This window comes from Chionomys nivalis, chromosome 5, assembly GCF_950005125.1.
Source record: "Chionomys nivalis chromosome 5, mChiNiv1.1, whole genome shotgun sequence".
Classification (NCBI taxonomy): domain Eukaryota; kingdom Metazoa; phylum Chordata; class Mammalia; order Rodentia; family Cricetidae; genus Chionomys; species Chionomys nivalis.
Genome location: NC_080090.1, coordinates 69,879,119 through 69,900,640, shown reverse-complemented (window position 1 = coordinate 69,900,640; position 21,522 = coordinate 69,879,119). Strand labels below are relative to the sequence as shown.

At 41.4% G+C, this 21,522-nt stretch overlaps 1 protein-coding gene across 1 annotated transcript in view; it reads right to left on the bottom strand.

Annotated features, from left to right (window-relative positions):
• The window catches only part of Hmcn1 (hemicentin 1), a 456,088-nt gene extending 442,333 nt beyond the window's left edge, over positions 1-13,755 (bottom strand). Inside the window, exon 1 of the mRNA XM_057769675.1 lies at positions 13,488-13,755. Within this exon, the coding sequence (XP_057625658.1) occupies positions 13,488-13,755 (268 nt within the window). The remainder of the gene's footprint in view (positions 1-13,487) is intronic.
• Positions 13,756-21,522: the final 7,767 nt, after the last annotated feature.

Below are 21,522 nucleotides of genomic sequence, written 5' to 3'. Positions count from 1 at the left end.
GCAAACACCAAGAGATGCTGATCAGCACTAACACAATGAGACAGGAGGAAGGTACTCTCTGCATAAACCCCCATAAAGCACCCAGTAGGCATCTCACAGTTACCTAAATCTCCAAAAGGTACCTAATATGCATCTCACAGTTACCTAAACCTCCATAAGGCCCCCAGCAGGCATCTCACAATTACCAGCACCTCCTTTTAAGCCCACGTGTGTTTCTGTTTTCTCCAGTGTTCCCATCTCAGTACACGCACCAGGATTTTCTTAGTCACTTGGGCAAAGCCCTTCGAGCTACCCAGGACTTCTCTTTCTTCACACCCCGCATATAATCCCTTCACAAAATCTCTTGGACTTAGTTTGTGAGATAACTTGGCTACTTTTCATGCCTTTTGATGTCCTGTAGCCTGAGACACTTTAACTGGTCCCTCCAGTATTCTCCCCAGAGCTGCCAGAAGGATCCTTTTAAATCCAAAGGCAGGTTTCCAGCTCTCCATTCTGATGGTCTTTTTATTTCACTTCTAGCTGATGGCTCCTTTATTGTTCTCACTTGCCAGGCACAGTTTGCTCTAGCCCCCACCCCCACTCTTGATCTTCTCCTCCTATTAATTTTCCTTATCCTTATACCGTATAAGAAATAAAAAGTAGTGAAGTTGTTATGGGCAAAGTAGATATAATAAATATAAAGAAGTATTTTAACATTAAGAAATACCCTTTGCTAATACTCCAGGGTGATTCCTTAGGGACATGAAATTGTGGGGAATCCTTAAGTAGGGGAGACTGTGAGACTGTCTCTCTGATGTGGCTAAGGAGAAAACTTCAAGGCAAAAAATATAAGGACCTGATCAAGGCAGCAATGGGAATATACACCTAAGAAGAGCAGGAGGGGGCCTCTGGGGACCAGGAAGACAATAGAACTGAGGTTTCCTATGTGCTCTGGCAAAAGACTGTGAACCAGAAATAACAAACTAAACAAAAGGCAAAGCAGATTCTACTTTGAATCTCAAAAATGTACTTCCCAACACAGTACAGTTTTGTGCTTAGAATTTTGCTCTGTAATGCTAGGTGACATGATGTGCTTTCTGGACCTCCTACCTGATAACAAACATATTAAATATTGGGTGGCATCTCCCATGTCTGTAGCTACCCAGCACCCAAAGGCTCATCTAAGTAGCCTCTCCCTGCAGATCTCGGTAAGAGCAGCTATGGGCCACCCTGAGACATTTTCGGTGGCAATCTGCCTGCCAGCCTTGAAACATCAGGTAATCCTCCTACCTGTTGTAAAACAGTGTTAAAAGGAAGTTCTCCAAGATGTGGTACTAATGCAAAAACAAAACACGAGCAAAATATTCCAATTAGTGTGTTTGGAGTTTCCAAGAAAGAGATCTGGGGTTATACAAACTCAAAATACTCTGGGGGTCTACCCACAATTCCCAGAACGCCTAGCCCCTATACCACCTTCACCATTTCAAAATTAAATTTCTAAAATTTGTTTATAAAAGATCAAAAGAAGTTTTATTAAATGTCATGGTTTACAAGTAAAATCATCACAGCCTTCTTAATGAAAATTATTTCAAGGGTTTAAGCAATCCTGTGCTCGTGATTACTGCTTCCCTCCACAGCTGCCAATCAGGACTCTGCTCACATCCAAAAAGGGATCAGACTCTAGAGTCCAAGATGCCTTCTGATGCCAACAGTTGTTTAAGGAATTTATAGAACAAACTGAGTGTCACTAGAAAAAAAACACATTGAGGTACTTTAAATTTTTAATGTTAATTGATGGATAATCTGCTAAAGGTAGCCGGACGGTGGTGGTGCATGTCTTTAATCCCAGCACTCAGGAGGCAGAGGCAAGTGGATCTTTGTGAGTTCGAAGCCAGGCTGGTCTACAAAGGGAGTTCCAGGACAGGCTCCAAAACCACAGAGAAACCCTGTCTCAAAAAAGACCAAAAAAGCCAGGCGGTGGTGGCGCACGCCTTTAATCCCAGCACTTGGGAGGCAGAGGCAGGCGGATTTCTGTGAGTTCGAGACCAGCCTGGTCTACAAGAGCTAGTTCCAGGACAGGCTCCAAAACCACAGAGAAACCCTGTCTCGGAAAAAAAAAAAAAAAAAAATCCGCTAAAGGTGGAACAGCGTCCTCCAAAAAGTCCTGTGCTGAAATCCTTCTGAATTGACCATATTGACATTCCAAGTTTGACCGTATTTGGAAATAAGGTCATTGCATAAATAGTTGGTTATAATGACATCATACTTGAGTATGGTGGGCCAAAATCCAGTAAGACTAGTTAGTGTCCTCAAAAAAAAAAAAAAAAAAAGAAGTGGGAGACAGAAAGAATATCACATGAAGATGAAGGCAGAGGTCTGGCTAATGAATCTACAAACTAAGGACTAAGGACTATTTAAGATTGCCAGAAACCACAAGAAATTAAGGAGAGACATGGCACAGACTTCACACAGTGTTCAGAAGTAAACAACCCTACTGACCCCTTAGTTTGGAATATTGTTCTTCCAGCCTTCAGTACCGTGGTGGTAAATTTGCATTTTTCAAGTCACCAAGTCACGTGACTGTTACAAGCTCTCTAGGAAACAACTTTGCCCTGCCTTCTTGAGCATATCTTTTCTTCACACATTTATCTAAACAAAACATGAAAAAAAAACAGCTTGTCAAAATCTGCTTCTGCTTCTCTTCAAAAAACATAGCATAGTTTGTGAGGTCATATAAGCCTTAGTTACATGGAATGTAAAATAAAGAGCTGCCATTTTACCCACAAAGGCACAGAAAAGAATCCATGACACAGAATGCCACATCCTGTATCCTCGTGTACCACTTGTCTGTAACTCTGCCTGTCTGTGCTCTGCTTCTCTCTTCTCGTACTGAATTAAAGGTCTTTACCTGCCAACAACTGATCCTTCCTTGCAATCTATCTCTTCTCGCGTCTTTGAAGTTCTGGTTCCATGCGCTGCCTAGTCTCTCTGGTGTCATTTGCAATGCTTTGTGGGTAAGTTTTCACCTGTACTTAAATGTTCTTTCCTTTTTACCATCCGAAATCAAAACATCTTTACACAACCCCAAGATCCAATACCCAACGTCTGCTGGGAACTTACTGTGTGTAAGAAACTTTGGACATTTATTATAGTTAGCCCTCACATAAACCTTAAAAAGCACATCAGATTGAGGACAGAGATGGTAATATAGCAAACCATTGGAAGAGCCAGGCTTCCAAGCTAGAAATCAAGCTCAAAGCCTACTGCGTCATGTCTGATAAAAAAGCAAAGAAAACCATCCCATGAATCATAATCTCAGAGAACTTAGACAACAATGAAGACCCTAAGAGAGACATACATAGATCTAATCAACATGGGAAGTAGAAAAATACAAGATCTCCTGAGTAAATTGGGAGCATGGGAACCTTGGGAAAGGGAGGGAGGGAGGGAGGAACGGAGGGACGGAGGGACGGAGGGACGGAGGGACGGAGGGACGGAGGGACGGAGGGACGGAGGGGAGCAGAGAAAAATGTAGAGCTCAATAAAAATAATAATAATAAAAGAAACACCTATACTCACTAGATTCGTTCTCTTACCTTCTGGATCCACGAGTCCAATGAGATGTCTTTAAAAATAGCCTTAACATTATTTGACCTTTACCTTCGTGGATAATGAATAACAATAATAATAATTTCATAAATGTTAAGAGTTAAAAGCTTGCTTACAACCTCTGATCTTGGTGCTTACTATTTTCATGGGCTTTTTCGGAATCCCCTATGAGCTTGCTTTCTTCTGCTCTCTCAATGTTTGCATACCCCACAGCCCTGTCCAGTTTCTTTTCTCAGTCTGCACTCTCCTTGGGTGATCTCACTTATTCTGATGGCTTCCACTGTCATCTGCACAAGCTTCAAATGGCTAGAACAGCAACTTGGCACATCCAGCTAACACTGACAGCTAGGAATGCTGGGAGTGATACCTGGAGACAGACAGGCCACCCAAACAGACGCACCAGGGAAACATGGACTGTGATAAATTCGCCATCACTGGCTCTCAGATTTTAAAAGCTCAGAAACTTGAGCATGACACTGTCACAGTGTTTTAAACAAGGAAGGCTGATGTATACAACTGGTATGCCAAAATATGAGTTACCCACAAAGAACATGACTGTCTGCTGAACCTGATGTATGTGTCCGTCTGACCGGAGCGTTCTCTCCCCATAAAGAATGACATGAGGTTACTTTATCAGAGAACTGTTTAAATGGTACATCCAGAACAAGGACAGTTCATTGTATGGCACTAATGTGTAATGACATCATTTCATAGTTATAAGGAAAAACAGTCCATCACCACAGTGGAATCCCGGTCACTCAAGTGTAACATAAATTAATACACTGAATTTATCTTATAACCAAGTTAGAACTTGGTTGGACACTGCTCAAATATGTTTCTGTAATGAGTTTTCATTGCTGACCCATGAACTTCTTCGGTCGATGTTGGTTTCAGACAAGTGAATCTATGAAGTGCTTGCAATCAAGACTCACTACCCTAGGAATGACATTGTCTCTGGGAGGAAACATTGCATCGTATCTCCTCTCTCCTACTGCATGGAATTTTAGTAGGTAATTATATTTATTTTTCCTATATTCACAGGACCAACTCAAGTCCATTGTGCTTCCTTAATAACTCAGAAATCTATCCTTTTCTCCTGGTGCCCAGGTCTCCTCATGGGGCCCTCAGGATTTTCTCTGAATTTCTAACATGGCCTCATCTCTCATCTCCCAGCTCTGAAGACTCCCTTGCTCTACTGTGCCAAGAGATAAAATTCTAAATTGGAAACGCAGCGATGCCATGATAATCCTTGCAACCCTTCCAGCTCCCAAGAGCTTTCATCGTGAAATCAAATACCTTTAATACGTTTTGATTAAGCTGCTTGTATTCATGAACTTCCTCAGATTTCAGCCCAGATGACACTTCTTCCAGAAAACCTTCGCTAGCCACCCCTGCTTGAATTCACTAGAGTAGAATACTTTGCATTTCGTTCCACTACAGAATATGCTTTAGTATATTATATAATCATTTCCCTTGCACCCCTCCCCATCGACCATAAGCCTCTTTGGAGTTTGTCTCACTGTTTTTGAATCAACACGCCTACCACGATCCTTGATATTAGTAAACAATGACAAGCTTGTTGGCTAGTGAATGAGTAACAATAGAAAGGCTGATAATGGAGTATTTCTAGTTCTTTGCAGCTTTCTCTGTGATGATGTTAGTGGTGTGGGACCAGGGGAACGATGCAACAAAGAGCTCATGTGTCTCAAACATTCAGTTTAACAGAATGGAGCTGAGGCAGGACTGGTTTGAATTGTCCTTGGCCTGTATGTTGACTTGCAGCCAAATCATCAAGCAGACATCCCTTAGTCCTCTCCTCTTACTATATAAACACTGCTCCACTTCTCCTGAAACTTCATTTTCTCCTTCAGCTTTTACAAAGCAATGTGGCTTTGAGACATTCATTTTATAGTACATTTTATTGTTAAAATTGGGTGTTTGAAAATTACATCTGTTTACTTATTTACAAGGGGTGAGGCATGGTTTTGTGTGGAGGTCAGAGGACCGCATTCAGGAGTTGGTCATCTCATTCTACCATCTAGGGCCTGGGGATTGAACTCACGGTAGGCTTAGCAGCAAATGCCTTAACTTGCTGAGCCATCTTGTCGACCCTCTGTAGTGCTTCTAAGACAATTACATAAGTACTGCTTTATTTAACCAAGATAATGTCACTAGGATGAAGAGAGCTGACATAGTGCACTTTGATACGGTGCCAGTGTCAGAAAATCCTAGCAGAGCTCACCATAAGTGACAAAATTGAAGTTGAAAACCCTGTAGACTTGTGAAAATAAAAACATGGTGTGGATCTTTTGTTTGTGCAGTGCTCCTTGGAAATCAGTTTCTTTGCTCTGACACTCCATCAGTAGGTCCAGCAGGAATTGGAGAGTGATCAGGCTGCCTGAGGCCATGTCGCTGAGACATTCCACATGACAGACACACACACCCCAGCCTAATCAATTGCGTATGCAAGCATTCAATAACCACCCAAGAATCAAATGCTTTCTAGATCACAATATTCTTTCTTAGTAAAGCTTACAAGAGAGCTATGTTATCATTGAAAGATTTAATTGACAAGTAAATATGCTGGAAGTTTTGGTCCCATTAGTAACGCGATTTAAAAATAGACTCACAGATGTGAGCGGCGAGTTTTAAATACTCATAGAAGCACTTGCTTCCTTGGCTAGGCTAAAAGTACACAGAGAAATCATCTGTTCTTTACATTCATGCATTTATTCATCCATGCATCCATTGAAGAAATATTTCCCAAGTATCTGTTGAGTTGCTGGGGCTATGGGATAAATGAAGCACTTAGGTGGAAAACACCAAAAATTATGTTTTGATCAGGAACAAATCAAATAGAGCCCAATTCTGTTTTATTAGCAAGAAAGTAAAAGATTTGTCCTCAGATCTAACCAAAAACAAAAGTAAAATACCATCATTCTGCGGTGACCTGAGAAAATCCTTTGCTTATCAAAGTCTACTCTCTGTTATCATTTTATCTTATTATCCTTTCCATTGTTTTAGATTTTAACTATGTATATACAGATATGTGCCTCTGTGTGGGTATGAGCCCATTCATGCTGGTGCGCAGAGAGGCCAGGAGATGGTTCCAGATCCCATGGAGATGGTATTAAAGGCAGGTTGTGAGCCGCCAGACAGAGAGTGCTGGGAACTGAACCTAGATCCTCTGTGAGAGAAGTAGGAACTCTTAACCACTGGGCAATGTCTCCAGCCCCAGGCTCTTTTATCTTCTTGTGGGAGCTTTCATTGTGCACAGGAAAAGCATCTCTCCTTATCTCAACACTATCCACTGAAGCAGGGTCCATTACCTCATCTTAAAACATTGTATTCTGAGAAACAAATTGCCATTGTTCACTCAAAGCCCCTCACTCTGGGCTAAGGAGTGGAGATTAGAAACAGATTTGTCTTAGGTGACCAGAACTGAAAAGGGAAAAAAACCAAAACCCTCACTTAACTGTTAGTGCAATTTCCTCAGTTCATCAGATCTATCTCTCCCGTGTGTGTGTGTGTGTGTGTGTGTGTGTGTGTGTGTGTGTTTCCTAACCGTCATGAAAATCCTTGCCCTCACAATGTATTAGAGGCTCGCAGCTTCTTGTTTTCCTATACTCACTGAAATGGAAACCGTTCAACTTTTGGTTCAGTTCATGTAAGAGCAACTAAATTTTTAGGGTCTTAATGTATGTTATCTTTCCTTCGAAGAATCTTCCTGCTCATTATGGTTTACAGTAATTCTGCTACTCGCCAGAAAAATATTCTAAGAATCTTACAAAAGTCCTGGGGTGTTTTCCTAACACTGCACAGGTCTGACCAAACCATGCAAAGTCATTGAAGGTTTATAGGTTTTATTAACATGAAACTCTTAAATATGAGACATGCAATGTTGGTATTTCTGCTAATGAATAAAATCCTTTCTATTTCTAGTCTCTTTAAACTCACTTACCTTTCACTGTATTATGACAAAAAAATTATAGTCAAACTCATTGTCTGGTAATGACAATGCATTAATTTTATAGACAGCAAAACAGAGGTCTGTCAAGATTATTAAACAATCTTCTTCAGTGACAAAAATAAGAAAAGGCACATAAGTTTTCCATTACCAAATGGATGTTCATTCTATTGTATGATGTTTACATTTAAAAAAAAACAGTTGAATAATTTATCTCAACTAGACTCATATCTAGTCTCACGAATAAGGCAACCACTCCAGTAGTTGGACACAGAAATACAGTTACAAAGATTTTCAATTTCTCTTCTCCATTCTCTTAGTTCTCTGCAAACAGGCTTTCATCACTTCACTTCACTGGAATAGTCTTCTTGGATCGTCAATGGCTTCCACATTGCTAAGCTCCTGTCAGTTGATGGGTCTGCTTCCCTAAGACATAGTTTCTTCAGCCTCTCTGCCTTAAGTTTCCCTGGGTGCTTCGCTGGTTATCTGTCACCTCTCTAGTCAAGCATCTCTGCAACTGATGTTGAGACCTCAGACCTTCTCTCTTCCCCAAGCACAATCAGTCCCTCAATAGTTTCAAAGTCTGACAGCCCTAAACACCATCTTCATGTATGCCTTTGGGTCTGAATTTCATATCTCTCAGTCTGCCTTTTCCCCTTGAACTTGAATGTCATATATATTATATGACTGTCTTCTTCCATCTCCACCAATATCAAAAGGTATCTCAAGTTTACACGTGTTCAAAAACGAAAACCTTCTGAAACCTCTCTCTCTCTCTCTCTCTCTCTCTCTCTCTCTTATTTTGCTCCATCTCAGAATTCTCCACCTGCCACATGTCTATTTGCTCAAGCCAAGTTCTCAGAACCCATTTCATCTTCTGGTTTTATCCTTGTAATTCACATCCAGTGACTCATCAAGTCTTCTTGGTTTCCTACTCAAAATATAAACAAACACTGTTTCTCAAAACACCAGTAGCTATCGACTGCACACAAGGAATTCACATTCTTCTACTGACCCATTTCTACTCTTTATCTGCTTTCCATTACTACCTAATGATAGAATGATGCTGAAGGCATGTATGCCAGATTGTGTCGCTGGCTCATTTAGAACTCTGGAGTTGAGAGTTGAAGAGAAGGCCCAGTGGTTAAGAACACTGGCTGCTCTTCCAGAGGACATGGGTTTGATTCCCAGCACCCGCATATCAGCTCACAACCATCTATACCTCCAGTTCTAGAGAATTCAATGCCCTGAAGATAGTGCACATGGAGACAAAACACCAATATCCATAAATTAATAAATAAAACTCTAAAGCCTCTCTCCACATTGTTCACAGTAAAAACCAAAGCTTAGGGGGACTATGAATTCCTTCCTGAACTGGTCAGGCCTCGTTTGCCAATTCCCCTTTATCACTTTCTGTGACAAAGACACTCAGTTGCCTCACTGCCATTAAAAATGTCAAGATACTCTCATTACAAGAATGTTTTACTGATTGCTCATCTGCCTATAAAAGATATGCTCAATGCTCCCTCCTTCAAGACTTTATCAAAATGAAATCTCTTCTTTTGGAAGGACCCCAGTCACTATATTTAAAATTCTAACACCCTCACATCCACCCTGAGCACCGCATGCCCTTTTATTGCTTTTTGTTTTCTCCATAGCAACCATAGGCATTTTAGTCACATCCTTTATCACCAGTGTTATCCTTTCCACAGTAGAACAAGGTCTATAATGGCAGGAGCCCTCTCTTTGGTGTTATTTTCTTTTGGCTCCTCAGTGCATTAAGTAATGCCTGAAAAAGAATGAGCAAGTGGTCAAGGAACGCAGCCCAGTAGCAGATATTCCAGAGGGTGAAATGTAATTATCCAAGAGAAGAAGGGGATGCCCGACTCATTAAAACACACTGCCCATTCTCACTCCTCCTGTCTCACAGAGGAAGGGGGAAATAAGACACCAGGTGACCAGAGGGCCTTCAGTCAGGAAAGGTCATCAGCTCTCCCCAGTTCATTCAGAGGAAAACAGGAGTGAAATCTGGGTAGTATTAAAAATAGCAAAAATCAATACATATTCTAATAACTGATAACATGTTGATGAAGATATGAAGAAATTGGATCTCACTCATCAGCCAGTGGGATCATAGAATGTCATAACTGCTTTGGACAGTAGCTTGCCACCCCTCAGCAATTAAACATGTGGTTTTCTTTTTTTTTTTAAATATTTATTTATTATGTATACAATATTCTGTCTGTGTGTATGCCTGCAGGCCAGAAGAGGGCACCAGACCTCATTACAGATGGTTGTGAGCCACCATGTGGTTGCTGGGAATTGAACTCAGGACCTTTGGAAGAGCAGTCAGTGCTCTTAACCGCTGACCCATCTCTCCAGCCCCTAAACATGTGGTTTTCATGACCTAGAGGTCCCATGTCTAAATAATACACTCAGAATAAAGAAAAGCATGTCTATACAGAAATGTGTATGTGGGTATTCATAAGTTATTCTCAAAAGAGTAGGCAATATCTAAATCTCCATTGTGGACCAGTGCATACAGTATAAGTTGTATATTATACTACAGAATATAATTTGGTTGTAGAAAGAAATGATGAGCTGTCACGTGCTTCGATACGAATAAACCTTGAAAGTATTATGCTGACCTAAGGAATCCAGTCACAGAAGATCATATAGGATTATAAACAATATCTATAATGTATAAATCCAGAACAGGAGAACCAGAGAGATGGAAAGGTGGGTTACGTGGAAAAAGAAAATTTTAATCAGTGGCTAGGAAATTGCCAACTAAATGGTATAGGACATTTTCTTGGTGGTGGTGGAGGAGTCAAGACATGGTTTCTCTGTGTAGGCTTGGCTGTCCTGGAACTCTCCCTGTAGAGCAGGCTGGCCTTGAACTCAGTGCTGGGATTAAAGACACGCGTCACCACTGCCCAGCAGTAAACAACTTCTTTGAGGGTAAGGAAAATATTTTAAAACCAATTGACAGTGTCATCTATCAGTGAACATGATAGAAATCATTAAGTTATACATGACAAAGGTAAAGAAAGTGCCTCTCAACAAAGCTATGTCCAACTCACAGCAGGCAGGTGTCCCGGTGCACACCTGGAATCCCAGCACAAAGAACCAGATGTAGGAGGATCACCCACAAGTTCAAGACCAGCCTCGCCTACATGGTAAATTCCAGGTCAACCAGGGCTACATAAAAAACCATGTCTCAAAAGCAAATTAATTAATTAAAATTAATACCGGAAACATGACTTTGGAGATTAAAAAAGTCCTTCAATGCAGTTAATTATCATTAAAAGGCTGGCTTCTGCCTCCAAGACCTGAGGCATTCTAGGGAAGCTATATCCCTTCCCCCAAGCACATCTGATGTTACTGGATCTTTCCTGCCCTTTCCTGCATAAATACCTTCTAATGAGCTTTATTACTACACTGGCCAGGATTGGGATCTATGTTTCCCATGTGTTTTCAAACTATCGCCCCCTGGAGGCACACACCTTTCCCTGAATTGTTACATGGACCCACAGACTAATCATCTTCAAAGACCTAAAGGCTTTATTCAAAAGCCTCAGACCATGTACCCAAATTCACCCATTATTTAATCTAGCTACACGGGGTGGTCGATATCAACAGAGCAAGCACTGAGGTCTCTAGTGTCGTCACTTAGGTTCAGTACTATATGTTATTTCTCTCCACATTAGTTGCTTCATTCAACTGTACAAATAGGCATTAGATACTACAAAAATAATAGCCACATGCAAAGTAGAGAATTACAAAATGTCACAACTAGAAGTGTCCTTAGGTATGTTCAAATCCAGTTCTCTCACTTTGATATTGAAACTCATCTTCAAAAAATGGAAACTGGTATTTCCCTAATGTCAGTAAAATAATCAATCCCCATTCAAGGTCCTTTCTGTCATTACATCCTGATCATCAACTGAAAGAGAAACAAAAATTCTCAATGGACATGTGCATGCACACGCACATGTGTGCACGCGCGCATACGCACACAAAAGAAATCAGGAAAATTACACAATGGCAATAATCTTCTAAAGTGAATTTGAAGTTTAGATACTCTTGGATAATATAAACTATTGACAATGCTCCACTTTAAATCATAATGGAAATATAATCAATATGGATACCGAGTTATAAACACAATTTTATTAAACAAGTTTAGACTACTAATTATTTTCTCATACAATTTAATTCAATAAAGCTCTAATTTTATTAGCAATCTGCAATTAACATTCCAAGTTTTCCCCCACTTTGAATTCCAATTGCTAAACTATAGGAAAATCAGCTACAACAGTGTGCAGACCTTCTCACTGCATAACAGTTGGGAGGCAGCGCACATCATACAGTTTGTTACAAAATGTTTCCACATCACTCCAAACTATGATAGTTCAGCTTCCATTTATGCAATGAAACATATTTTATATGCTTCTCAGCAACATAAAATCACAATGTCTTTTGGATGGAGGCAAACAAATTGTGGTACAAATTAGCAAAATTAGTTTTTACTTTATATTTGAGCCAACTTCAGACTCATCCCTATATAAGATATATATTTAGGCTATTCCAAAATAACAAAAACCTTGGACTGCATCCTTAGTGGCATCTTATAAATTGAAACATCATGCCATTTGAGGTGTCTTACTGAGACAGGAGACACAGCAAAGGACTGTCTTACTCTGGATTCAAACGATAAAGCAGGTTGAATCAATGTTGAAATGTATGTGTGCGCTATAGGAGAGATGGTTTAATGTGGTCATTGAAGAACAAGACAATTCCAGAAAGTTCTAGTTCCCTCTCAGTTTATCCCAATGACATCTTTCTAAATAGCTGAAATATACCACATCTAATAACTAGTAGTAATTATGGTTTTAATACGTTTGGTAGCTGCACAAGGAAGAGAAAAAAACTGAGCTCTTCAGCATCATGCTCTCATTGTGAAAGAGGCTATGCCAAAGTCTAGTGTAGCGAGCATTTCAAAGGCAGGGGGGATGTGGGAGAGCAGTGGGGGAGGGCTTTTAAGAAACCACTGTTTTATTTCTTCCACTGAGCAGCTACTTGCACTAATGAAACTCAGGTGGACACAAGACAGCAAGCCTCGGGGCTCCCCCTGTAATGCTACCCTCACCAATGACAATGGGGACTCCTAGGAGCCTCACAGAGAGGTGCTGCTTTAGAAAGAAACTGGAAAAAGTAAATAGGATCACGTTACAGTGCAGCAGCAGAAACCCACAGCCTCAGGGCACAACATAAAGTTATTTTTCCGCCAACTACCTTTCAAGAGCACAGACATAGCAAATTGCATGCATTTGTACCGCCTGAGACGCGGACATACTGTTTACAGACATCTGTGAACCTCACTAATGATGACCCGGTGTAAAGATGAATAGATCCAGTTGAGAAATGAATGGCTTCTGTCTTTCATTTTTATGCCTTCAGTTCCACGCCTAGTTACTATTTACAGACTTGCCCTTGTGTCTCTCGGCAGGCAGGTTTGTTTCCCTCCCGGGTGAGGTTTTCCTTAGAGTGTGCTTGCCCTTAACATCTAGTGACCTGCTGTGGAATTCCACGTCCCTGTCCCAGTCTGCCTTTAGCTTTAAAATGCAAACCAGTTAACTCTGCTTTTGCTGCTGTTGCAGCTGCAGATTCCCGAGTCTAATCTTCAGGGGACCACATTTCCAGGTCAGGGCACCACTGGTTAAGCTCCCTAAACAAGTCATCTACTCCATGGTTAAGCCTAGCAGAGCACTAAGGTATGAGAGCAAAACCAGATGCCAGCAAGCAATTCTTTGTTACAATTGTATTCAGCTGCATATTTTTTAAAACGCTTTTGAAACTTTCTGACAATAAAACAAATTCCTAGCATAAGTAATAATAAATTACAACAAATACAGAGCGTTTCCCTTACCTGGATCGTGGAAGGGCACCAAAGCAAAGTTGTAAAGAGGTCTCTTAGGTCTTTTCAAAGACGTCTCCAAAATTTTGGAAGCCCCTTCAATAACCTGAACTAAATCATCATACATGGAGCCAGTCACATCAAACACAAAAGCCAACGTGGATGCCCCCTCCGGAATCTCCTCATCCCTGCTCTCCGACTCGGGGGTCCCATCTCCAGCTAGGGAGGAACGAAGAAGAGCCAGAAGGAATACTGTGTGGACCACTTCCCAGGCAATCATTTTCCCCCTTGTTTGCTCGCTGCTTTGCTCTTTGCCCCAAGCTCCTAAGCACTGTGCTTACTCCTCAACAGCAGGCAGAGGACTTCCTCTCTGGTGCCTCATCAGCCTTTTGCAGTCTCTCAACTAACGCAAAGTTTGGAGCGGAGAATGAGATGGGGACCAGCCCGGAGCCCGGCTGCTTCCCGGGGCTGGGTTGGGCAGCGCAGGGATGCCGCGCCTTTTGTCCGGCTGGGTAGGTCGCGGGCTCTAGGCAGCCGCGTGCAGGGCGCTGCGAGTAGCCTAGCGCGGGCAGAGCGCGGGGTCCATGCCCCGGGGGACGCTGCGAGCCTGCGGTGCCGCCTCCGCCGCCGCGCTCCAAGCCAGCGACTGAGCTTCCCAACTTTCCACAGCTAGCCCCTCGGCAGCGAAGCCCGGCTCGACCTCGCCTTCTGATTGGCCAGCGGCCGTCCCTCCTCTGCGGGAGCCCCCACCCAGGAGGGCGACTTTCCCCCACTGTGAGTTCCAAATCACTGCGGTACCGGGGAAGCGCTGGCTGTGTCAGCTCCTGTGTTCTCTTCAGAGCTAGCCCCAACTTCCAAAATCCCAAGGTTTAAACAATGGTTTTCAAGAATGTGTGGCCCAGTACCAAATTCGGGGGCATCGCATTAGCTAGCACGAAGGGAACTGGTGTACTTTTTTTTCTTCCTAAAGTGTGCAACGTTGTTTCAGACACTTCTCTCATAATACCTCACCCCACCCCAACCCCAGAAGCTGAGACGCCCCAACCCAGCTTCCAGTCCCTCAACCCACCATTCAGCCCAGCCAGAAGAGGGAGCTGGAAAATTCTCTCCTCCGGGCTGCCGCCAGGAGAAGCTTCTTTGATCTCCCTTGGGGAGTGTTCAGCTGAGAGGAAGGCGGGGAAGGAGTGCTGTGGAGGCAAGAGGAAATTCAATGAGGTGGAAGGAAAGTGAGCAACATCAAGATCTCACTAGCTACGCTGAGGGACTCGAGAAAGAAGCTGGGTATCAATAAAGCATTGACGTCCAACAGAAAGAGTGGAGTGGCTGGGGAAAAAAAGCGAGACATAACTGAATGCATATTAGAAACCTGGGGGAGATGTAATTTCATTATCAAGATTCACTTTGCTGAGCTATCTAAACCTACTGCGAAACATAGTTATGCAGAATAATATCCCCCATTTCACATATCCTCTTGTACAACTATGAGTCAGATCTCAAGCAAAGATCCACAAAAACGTCATTCCCTTCCATGGCATTTTCTTGCCAATACTTAAGGGAACTTCACCGTGGAAAACATTACTGTGTTCTTCCAAGTCGTAATCATTATATACATTATAGCCGTATTAACAGATTTAAGAAGGTAAGCAAGGAAAACCAGTCATGAGCTTTAATAAATACATTTTTTTTTTCCTGGAAAAGGGGTCATAGTCTGCATGCGAGCACACAAAGAGCACAGGAGCAGCTCTGTACTGGGACAGAGTGTGTGTGAGACCACCCTCCAACAGCAGGGCAGCCTGAGGAAGAGCCAGTCCCACCAGCCTTTTATGCTATGCTCCGTAACTGTCTTCCCCTTCAGACCCACCAGCTGTGGAACTTGAGTTTATGATACCTATAAGTCATGTCACTTAAAGGAAGCACACGGGCCATTTGGGCTGGGTGGGAATATGAGGAGGGGGAAGAATGTGTTTCCTTTCCAAGGAGTATTTAGAGAATGTTGAATGCTATTTGAGTAGTCCATTCCTTTGTTTATTTTAAAAGGACTTCATTCTAGGTCATAGAGACCTGAGCTATTCCAGGTGCTCAGGGAGGTGGGTGAGTACAGCCGAGTGCTAAGTCCTGCATGATGCCTAATAGCTGTGGCCATTAGCAAGCTACCTACCCTTTCCCTGCCTTCTTTTATTCACTTGTAAATGGAAATGATGGCACTCATCTAATCGGGATTAAATGATCTATAAATCTTCCAGATGCACTTGAAAAAAAAAGAAGCGCTGTTGGGCAAATTAACCTAAAAAATGATAAACCAATTTCTTTAATGGAGTTCAAGGTTTTTTATACCCTTACTGATTTCTGCCCACTTGCGAGCTGTTATTGAGGATAGATATTGACAGATAGATACTGAAATAGAGGATTCAGTGGATTTGTCTTCTCGGAGTTCTGTGAGTTTTTGCTTTGTACATTTTGAAGCTTTGTAGCCAATGCAATTGGTATTATGTCCTCTTGATTGGTAAACATATCTTTAGCGTTATGAAGCAAGCTTCATTTTCAGTGGCATTACTATCTTTGCTCTGAGCTATACTAATATTAATACAAGCATTCTAACTTTATTTTCACTAGTGTTGCCATAGTGCATGTTCTTATTCCCTCATTTTTAGCTTAGTTGTGCCTTATGTAAAATGTATTTCTTGTACTCACCACAAATTGAGTCTTTTTAAAATTCCAACTCAACAATCTATGCCTTTTTTTGTTTTTGTTTTTTTTGTTTTTTTTTTTTGTTTTTCGAGACAGGGTTTCTCTGTGGTTTTGGAGCCTGTCCTGGAACTAGCTCTTGTAGACCAGGCTGGTCTCGAACTCACAGAGATCCGCCTGCCTCTGCCTCCCGAGTGCTGGGATTAAAGGCGTGCGCCACCACCGCCCGGCATAATCTATGCCTTTTTATAAGCATAGCTAGTCCATTTACATTCAGTGTGATGGACAATATGGTTGTACTTAAAACAATCACCTTTCTGTTTGGTGTCTATCCTTATTTGCTTGGTTTTTTCCCTAGTTTCCACCTTATTTTGGATTGACTGATGACTTTCATTTTATTTCCACTGCTAGATTGTTAACTATTGTCTTTTGGTTAGTAGTTTCTTTAGGGTTTCTAATCCATATCTTTAACTGATCACAGTTTCCCTTCAAGCGTATTACATATTACTTCATATAGAAAAACCTCAGACTGTGGTTGGGCAAATTGCTCAGAAGTAGAGTGCTTGTCTGTTGAATAGGAGCTGCGGGCTGCGTTCCTGCCACCCAGCTCCCGGCCGCCTGGCTAGCTCATGCCCCAAAATAACAACACACAAACTGTATTCTTTTAAACATTGCCTGGCCCATTTCTATTAATGTGTGTAGCACCGAGGTGCGCTTACCAGGAAGATTCTAGCCTACATCCATCCTGGGTCGGAGCTTCATCGTGTCTGCCCCAGAGAGGAGAGGAAATGGCGTCTGGCTCTGAGAGGAGCTGCCCTGCATCTCAGCTTACTTCCTCTTCCTCCCAGCATTCTGTTCTGTTTACTCCACCCACCCATGTTCTAACCTATGAGGCCAAGCAGTTTCTTTATTAATTAACCAATGACCTTCCTCCATCACTTGCCTAACATGTGGGAGGCTTTGGTTTTGATCTCTAGCACTTGAGAGAGACAGACAGACAGACACACACACACAGAGAGAGAGAGAGAGAGAGAGAGAGAGAGGAGAGAGAGAGAGAGAGAGAGAGAGAGAGAGAGAGAGAGAGAGAGAGAGACCCATCCTTGGCTACTTTGCTATTATTGTGCCTATTTTAATTTAAAATGGTACTTTTTAAGTTCCACAGTAGATTCTTTTTTTTTTTTTTTTTTTTTTTTGGTTTTTCGAGACAGGGTTTCTCTGTGGCTTTGGAGCCTGTCCTGGAACTAGCTCTTGTAGACCAGGCTGGTCTCGAACTCACAGAGATCCGCCTACCTCTGCCTCCCAAGTGCTGGGATTAAAGGCGTGCGCCACCACCGCCCGGCCACAGTAGATTCTATGATATAGTTCAACTAGAAATTGATTGTCTCACTTTTGTGTGTTTGAAAGTCTTTATTTAACTTTTGTTTTTGAAAAACATAAAAATGTAGAATTTCTTAGCTGAAATGGTATTTATTTATTTATTATTTTATGTGCATTGATGTTTTAGCCATGTGTGTTGGGTCCCCTGGAACTGGAATTATAGACAGTTGTGAGCTACCAGATGGGTGCTGGGAATTGAACCTCAGTCCTCTGGAAGAACAGTCAATACTCTTAACCACTGAGCTATCTCTCCAGTCCTTGGTTGTTTTTTTGTTTTGTTTTGTTTTGTTTTTTGGGTTTTTTTTTTCTATCCTTGGTTGTTTTTTTGTTTTGTTTTGTTTTGTTTTTTGGGTTTTTTTTTTTTTCTGGTGCCTTCTTTCTCTCTATTTCCAGTGAGAAATCTTTGTCATCTTCATATGTGCTCATCTGTATGAACAAGGTCTTTTCCTTTTGGTGACTTTAAGAGTTGTGTTATTGTTATCATTGTTGTTATAACTCTGATCATGTGCCTTGATACTGTTTGTCTTGTGTTTCCTGTACTTAGAGGTTTTAAACTTCTTCCATCTCTTGTCATCAAATTGGTTATTATGGAACATTGTTACTTTTTCTGTCTCCTAGCTCACCTTCCTTTGGGAACCTCCAGGGATTCATGTACAAGAAACACTTGAAGTTGGTTCCACTGCTCACTAATATTCTGTTCATTTCTTTAATTATTACTTTTTTCCTGGTTTCACTTTTTGAAAGTTTCTATACTATTTCTTCAGGTTTTTCTCAGTCTGCTCTTTACTGTCTGATACACCCGTGGTCCTTCTCGAGTGTTGCAGTTTTCATCCATCTCCAGGAATTTGATTAAGATCCTTTTAAAGCCTTTGATGTCTCACTTTTTGGGTACAGTAGCTGGTAACCCTAACACCTGTCTCAGGGAGAGGTTTCTCAGGATTCAGCATCCTGAGATATCAGACACTGTGAGTTTTACTTTGGTGGGTTCTAGGCATCTCAGGACTCCCGTAACTATTCCTTGTTGGCAGAGGCTGTTCATTCATTTCCCAGTCACCCAGATTCCCGAAATAATCACACAGAAACACTGCTTGGTCCATCATTTAGGTGTATTGCTAGTTAACTCTTCTAGCTTAAATTAACCCATTTCTATTAATTTGTGTATTGCCGTGTAGCTGTGGCTTAGCAGCAAGGTTCCAGAGCATCTGTATCCTAAGGTAGCTAGCTATATAGCGTATCACTGACTCTGCCTTCTTTCTCCCAGCATTCAGTTTAGTTTTCCCACCTAGCTTTATTCTGCCCTCTCACAAGCCAGAGCAGCTTCATTATTTGTTAACTAATAAAAGCAACACATATACTGAAGTGAATCCCACATCAATTCCTGAACTTTGTTGTGGGACAGAGCTAAGAAACAGTTTTATCTTTTCCAGAATTTGTTTTTTAACTTTTTAGATATAATGAAAACAGTTTTCAGTCTAGAACTAATCATTACCTGTAACTAAGAAAGGATCTTTGTCTTTTGCCCAATACTCTACAAATCACAATCAGCGAGAATAGATCACCTTTTTACCCTACCTGTTTACCTTTCTTCTTCAAGAATGGCTTTTAGATACCTGGCTATTTTGAGGGACATATAGGTTTCTTCCTTGCTTTGTTCCTCTGTACTTTTTGCCTACCACAACTTGTTTTGCTTTTGGAGGAACTTTGAGTGATATTCTCAGGGACTAGGAAAGCTAAAATAGTTTTAGAAATTATTTAATGTGACCTGATGGTGAATGATGGAACTGGTAAGAACTGGCAGTATATTGTCATCACAGACAAACTCGGGATTGTTACAAGAAACCACTTGTTCATCTGGGCCACCCAGAACCAAAATAATCACAAAGAAACTGTATTAAATAAATCATTGCTTGGCCAATTAGCTCTAGCTCCCTATTGGCTAACTCTTACATCTTAATTTAACCCATTTCTATTAATCTGTATATCACTATGTGGTCATGGCCTACCAGCAAAGTTTCAGCATGTCTGTCTCCAGGAGGGGATCCATGGTTTCTTACTGATTCTGCCCTTCTTTCTCCCAGCATTCAGTCCAATCCTCTCTGCCTACCTAAGTTCTGCCCTAGCAATAGGTCAAGGCAGTTTCTTTATACATTAATGGCAATCACAGCACACAGAGGGGACTCCCACAGGATGGTACAATAAGCTTATAATGAAGGCTGAGACAAAAATAACTGTCAAAGTATACCTATGTGAACTTGATCAGACCCTGAGTAGAACCATGGGAAGTCAGATGAAGCCAAAAAGATAAAAGGAATGGTAAGAGGTGACCAATAAGATGACCTAACCCAAAGAATTTTTGGATATTATCCAATATTATCCTTTATTTGACAGCATAGTAAACTGCCTGAACCTAGCTCTGTGTCTATGGCCTCTAAGTTTTATTTGGTTTTATTTGGTGGTTTACTTATCCATTTGTCAAGAAATTTATTGAAAGTCAAGCATAATGGTTCACACGCAAAAGACTGAGGTAGGATTACTGCAATGAGTTGGAGGCCAATTTGAAATACATCATAAATTCAAGGTTATCCTGAGCTACCTAGTTTGGGGGGGGGGCTGTTTGGCAGAAAAAAAAATGAAAATCATTAGAAGTTGTTATTTGTGCACACTCATGCAAACTACTAGACAAAGAATATCCATTCCCTGTCCCCAAGGAACTTAACAGTCTAGTATAGAAGAGAAAAGTATAGGATGTTCTGAGAGATAAAATCCAGCAGTTTTTGTGTCAGGCAGGCACCTGACTTAGGAAAAGCAGGTCAGACAGCTGTCCCAAAGGCTGGCATGTGGAGAAAGTGTAGAAATCACCAGCATCAGTTAGGGCATGACGTTTCCTATAGATTTGACTGGAATGTGAGACAATAGCAACAGGAATCCCAGCATCGAGCATCAACTGTGAAGGTTTGGGTTACATCTTGAAGGCATATAAAGACACTGAAGGACTTCAGGCTAAAGAACAAATATTTAATCAGATTTGAGCAAATTACTCAAATTTTGAAAGATGGAATAAGAGACATGAATTAGAAAAAAGATAATGCTGTAGGAATTCCTACCGCCAGTAGCCTTTAAGTTACTCACCCATGTGGGTGTGGCCTCTTATATTATAAATGCCAATGTAAAGCACATGTCCCGTCTCTCTTCCGGCTGCGGGATTTGGTTGTTGCTCTTGTTCCAACAGAAGGCTGTGATCTATAAGGCTACCCCTAAATATTTTACTCAAGTCTGAGCTAATGTGGGATTTCTTTTTAGCATCTGTCTTTTTAGCATCCATAGCACCCACATGGACCCAAACTCCACACATACTGGGTGGACCAGCTTAAAGGCCTAACCAGTCCACAGCTCAGAAAGTCCCTCACCCCTGCCCGCCTGACTTGCTTTTACCTATTAAGCAGTTTTTGTGTAAAACACCCACCGTAGCAGAGCAAAGTGTGAGCGGCAACTTGGAAATTTCCAAACTCGCACACATTTCCTCAGCCACTGCCGTGTTCCCTGCCACATGGCAACTTGCACAGCTTCTGGTTTGTGCTCCATGCTCATGAGTTCTGGGCTTCTTGTTCCATGAATGGAATTTATTTAATTGCTTTTAATTTGTCAAGCAAAGCATATTTCTCAGTATTTAACCAGCACCAAAGCAAGCAGTGCTGGACTGTGTCACAACTCTGCAACAACGACACCTGCTGGACAATAGAGATTATTACACCTAAAACAATTTACTGGACCTCATAACAGGTAAATATTTTTAATAAATAAATCAATAAACTTAAAAGTTATATAATTGCTGACAACATTACCATTGAAAATTTTAGTAACTTTTTTGCTAATACTATAGATTGTATTCTGCAAGGCTTGTATGGTTATTGTGATACATCCATTTATTGACTATTAGGACTCAGTTTTATTCTTCATATTATATCTTTAAGAAAGAGTTTGAAGC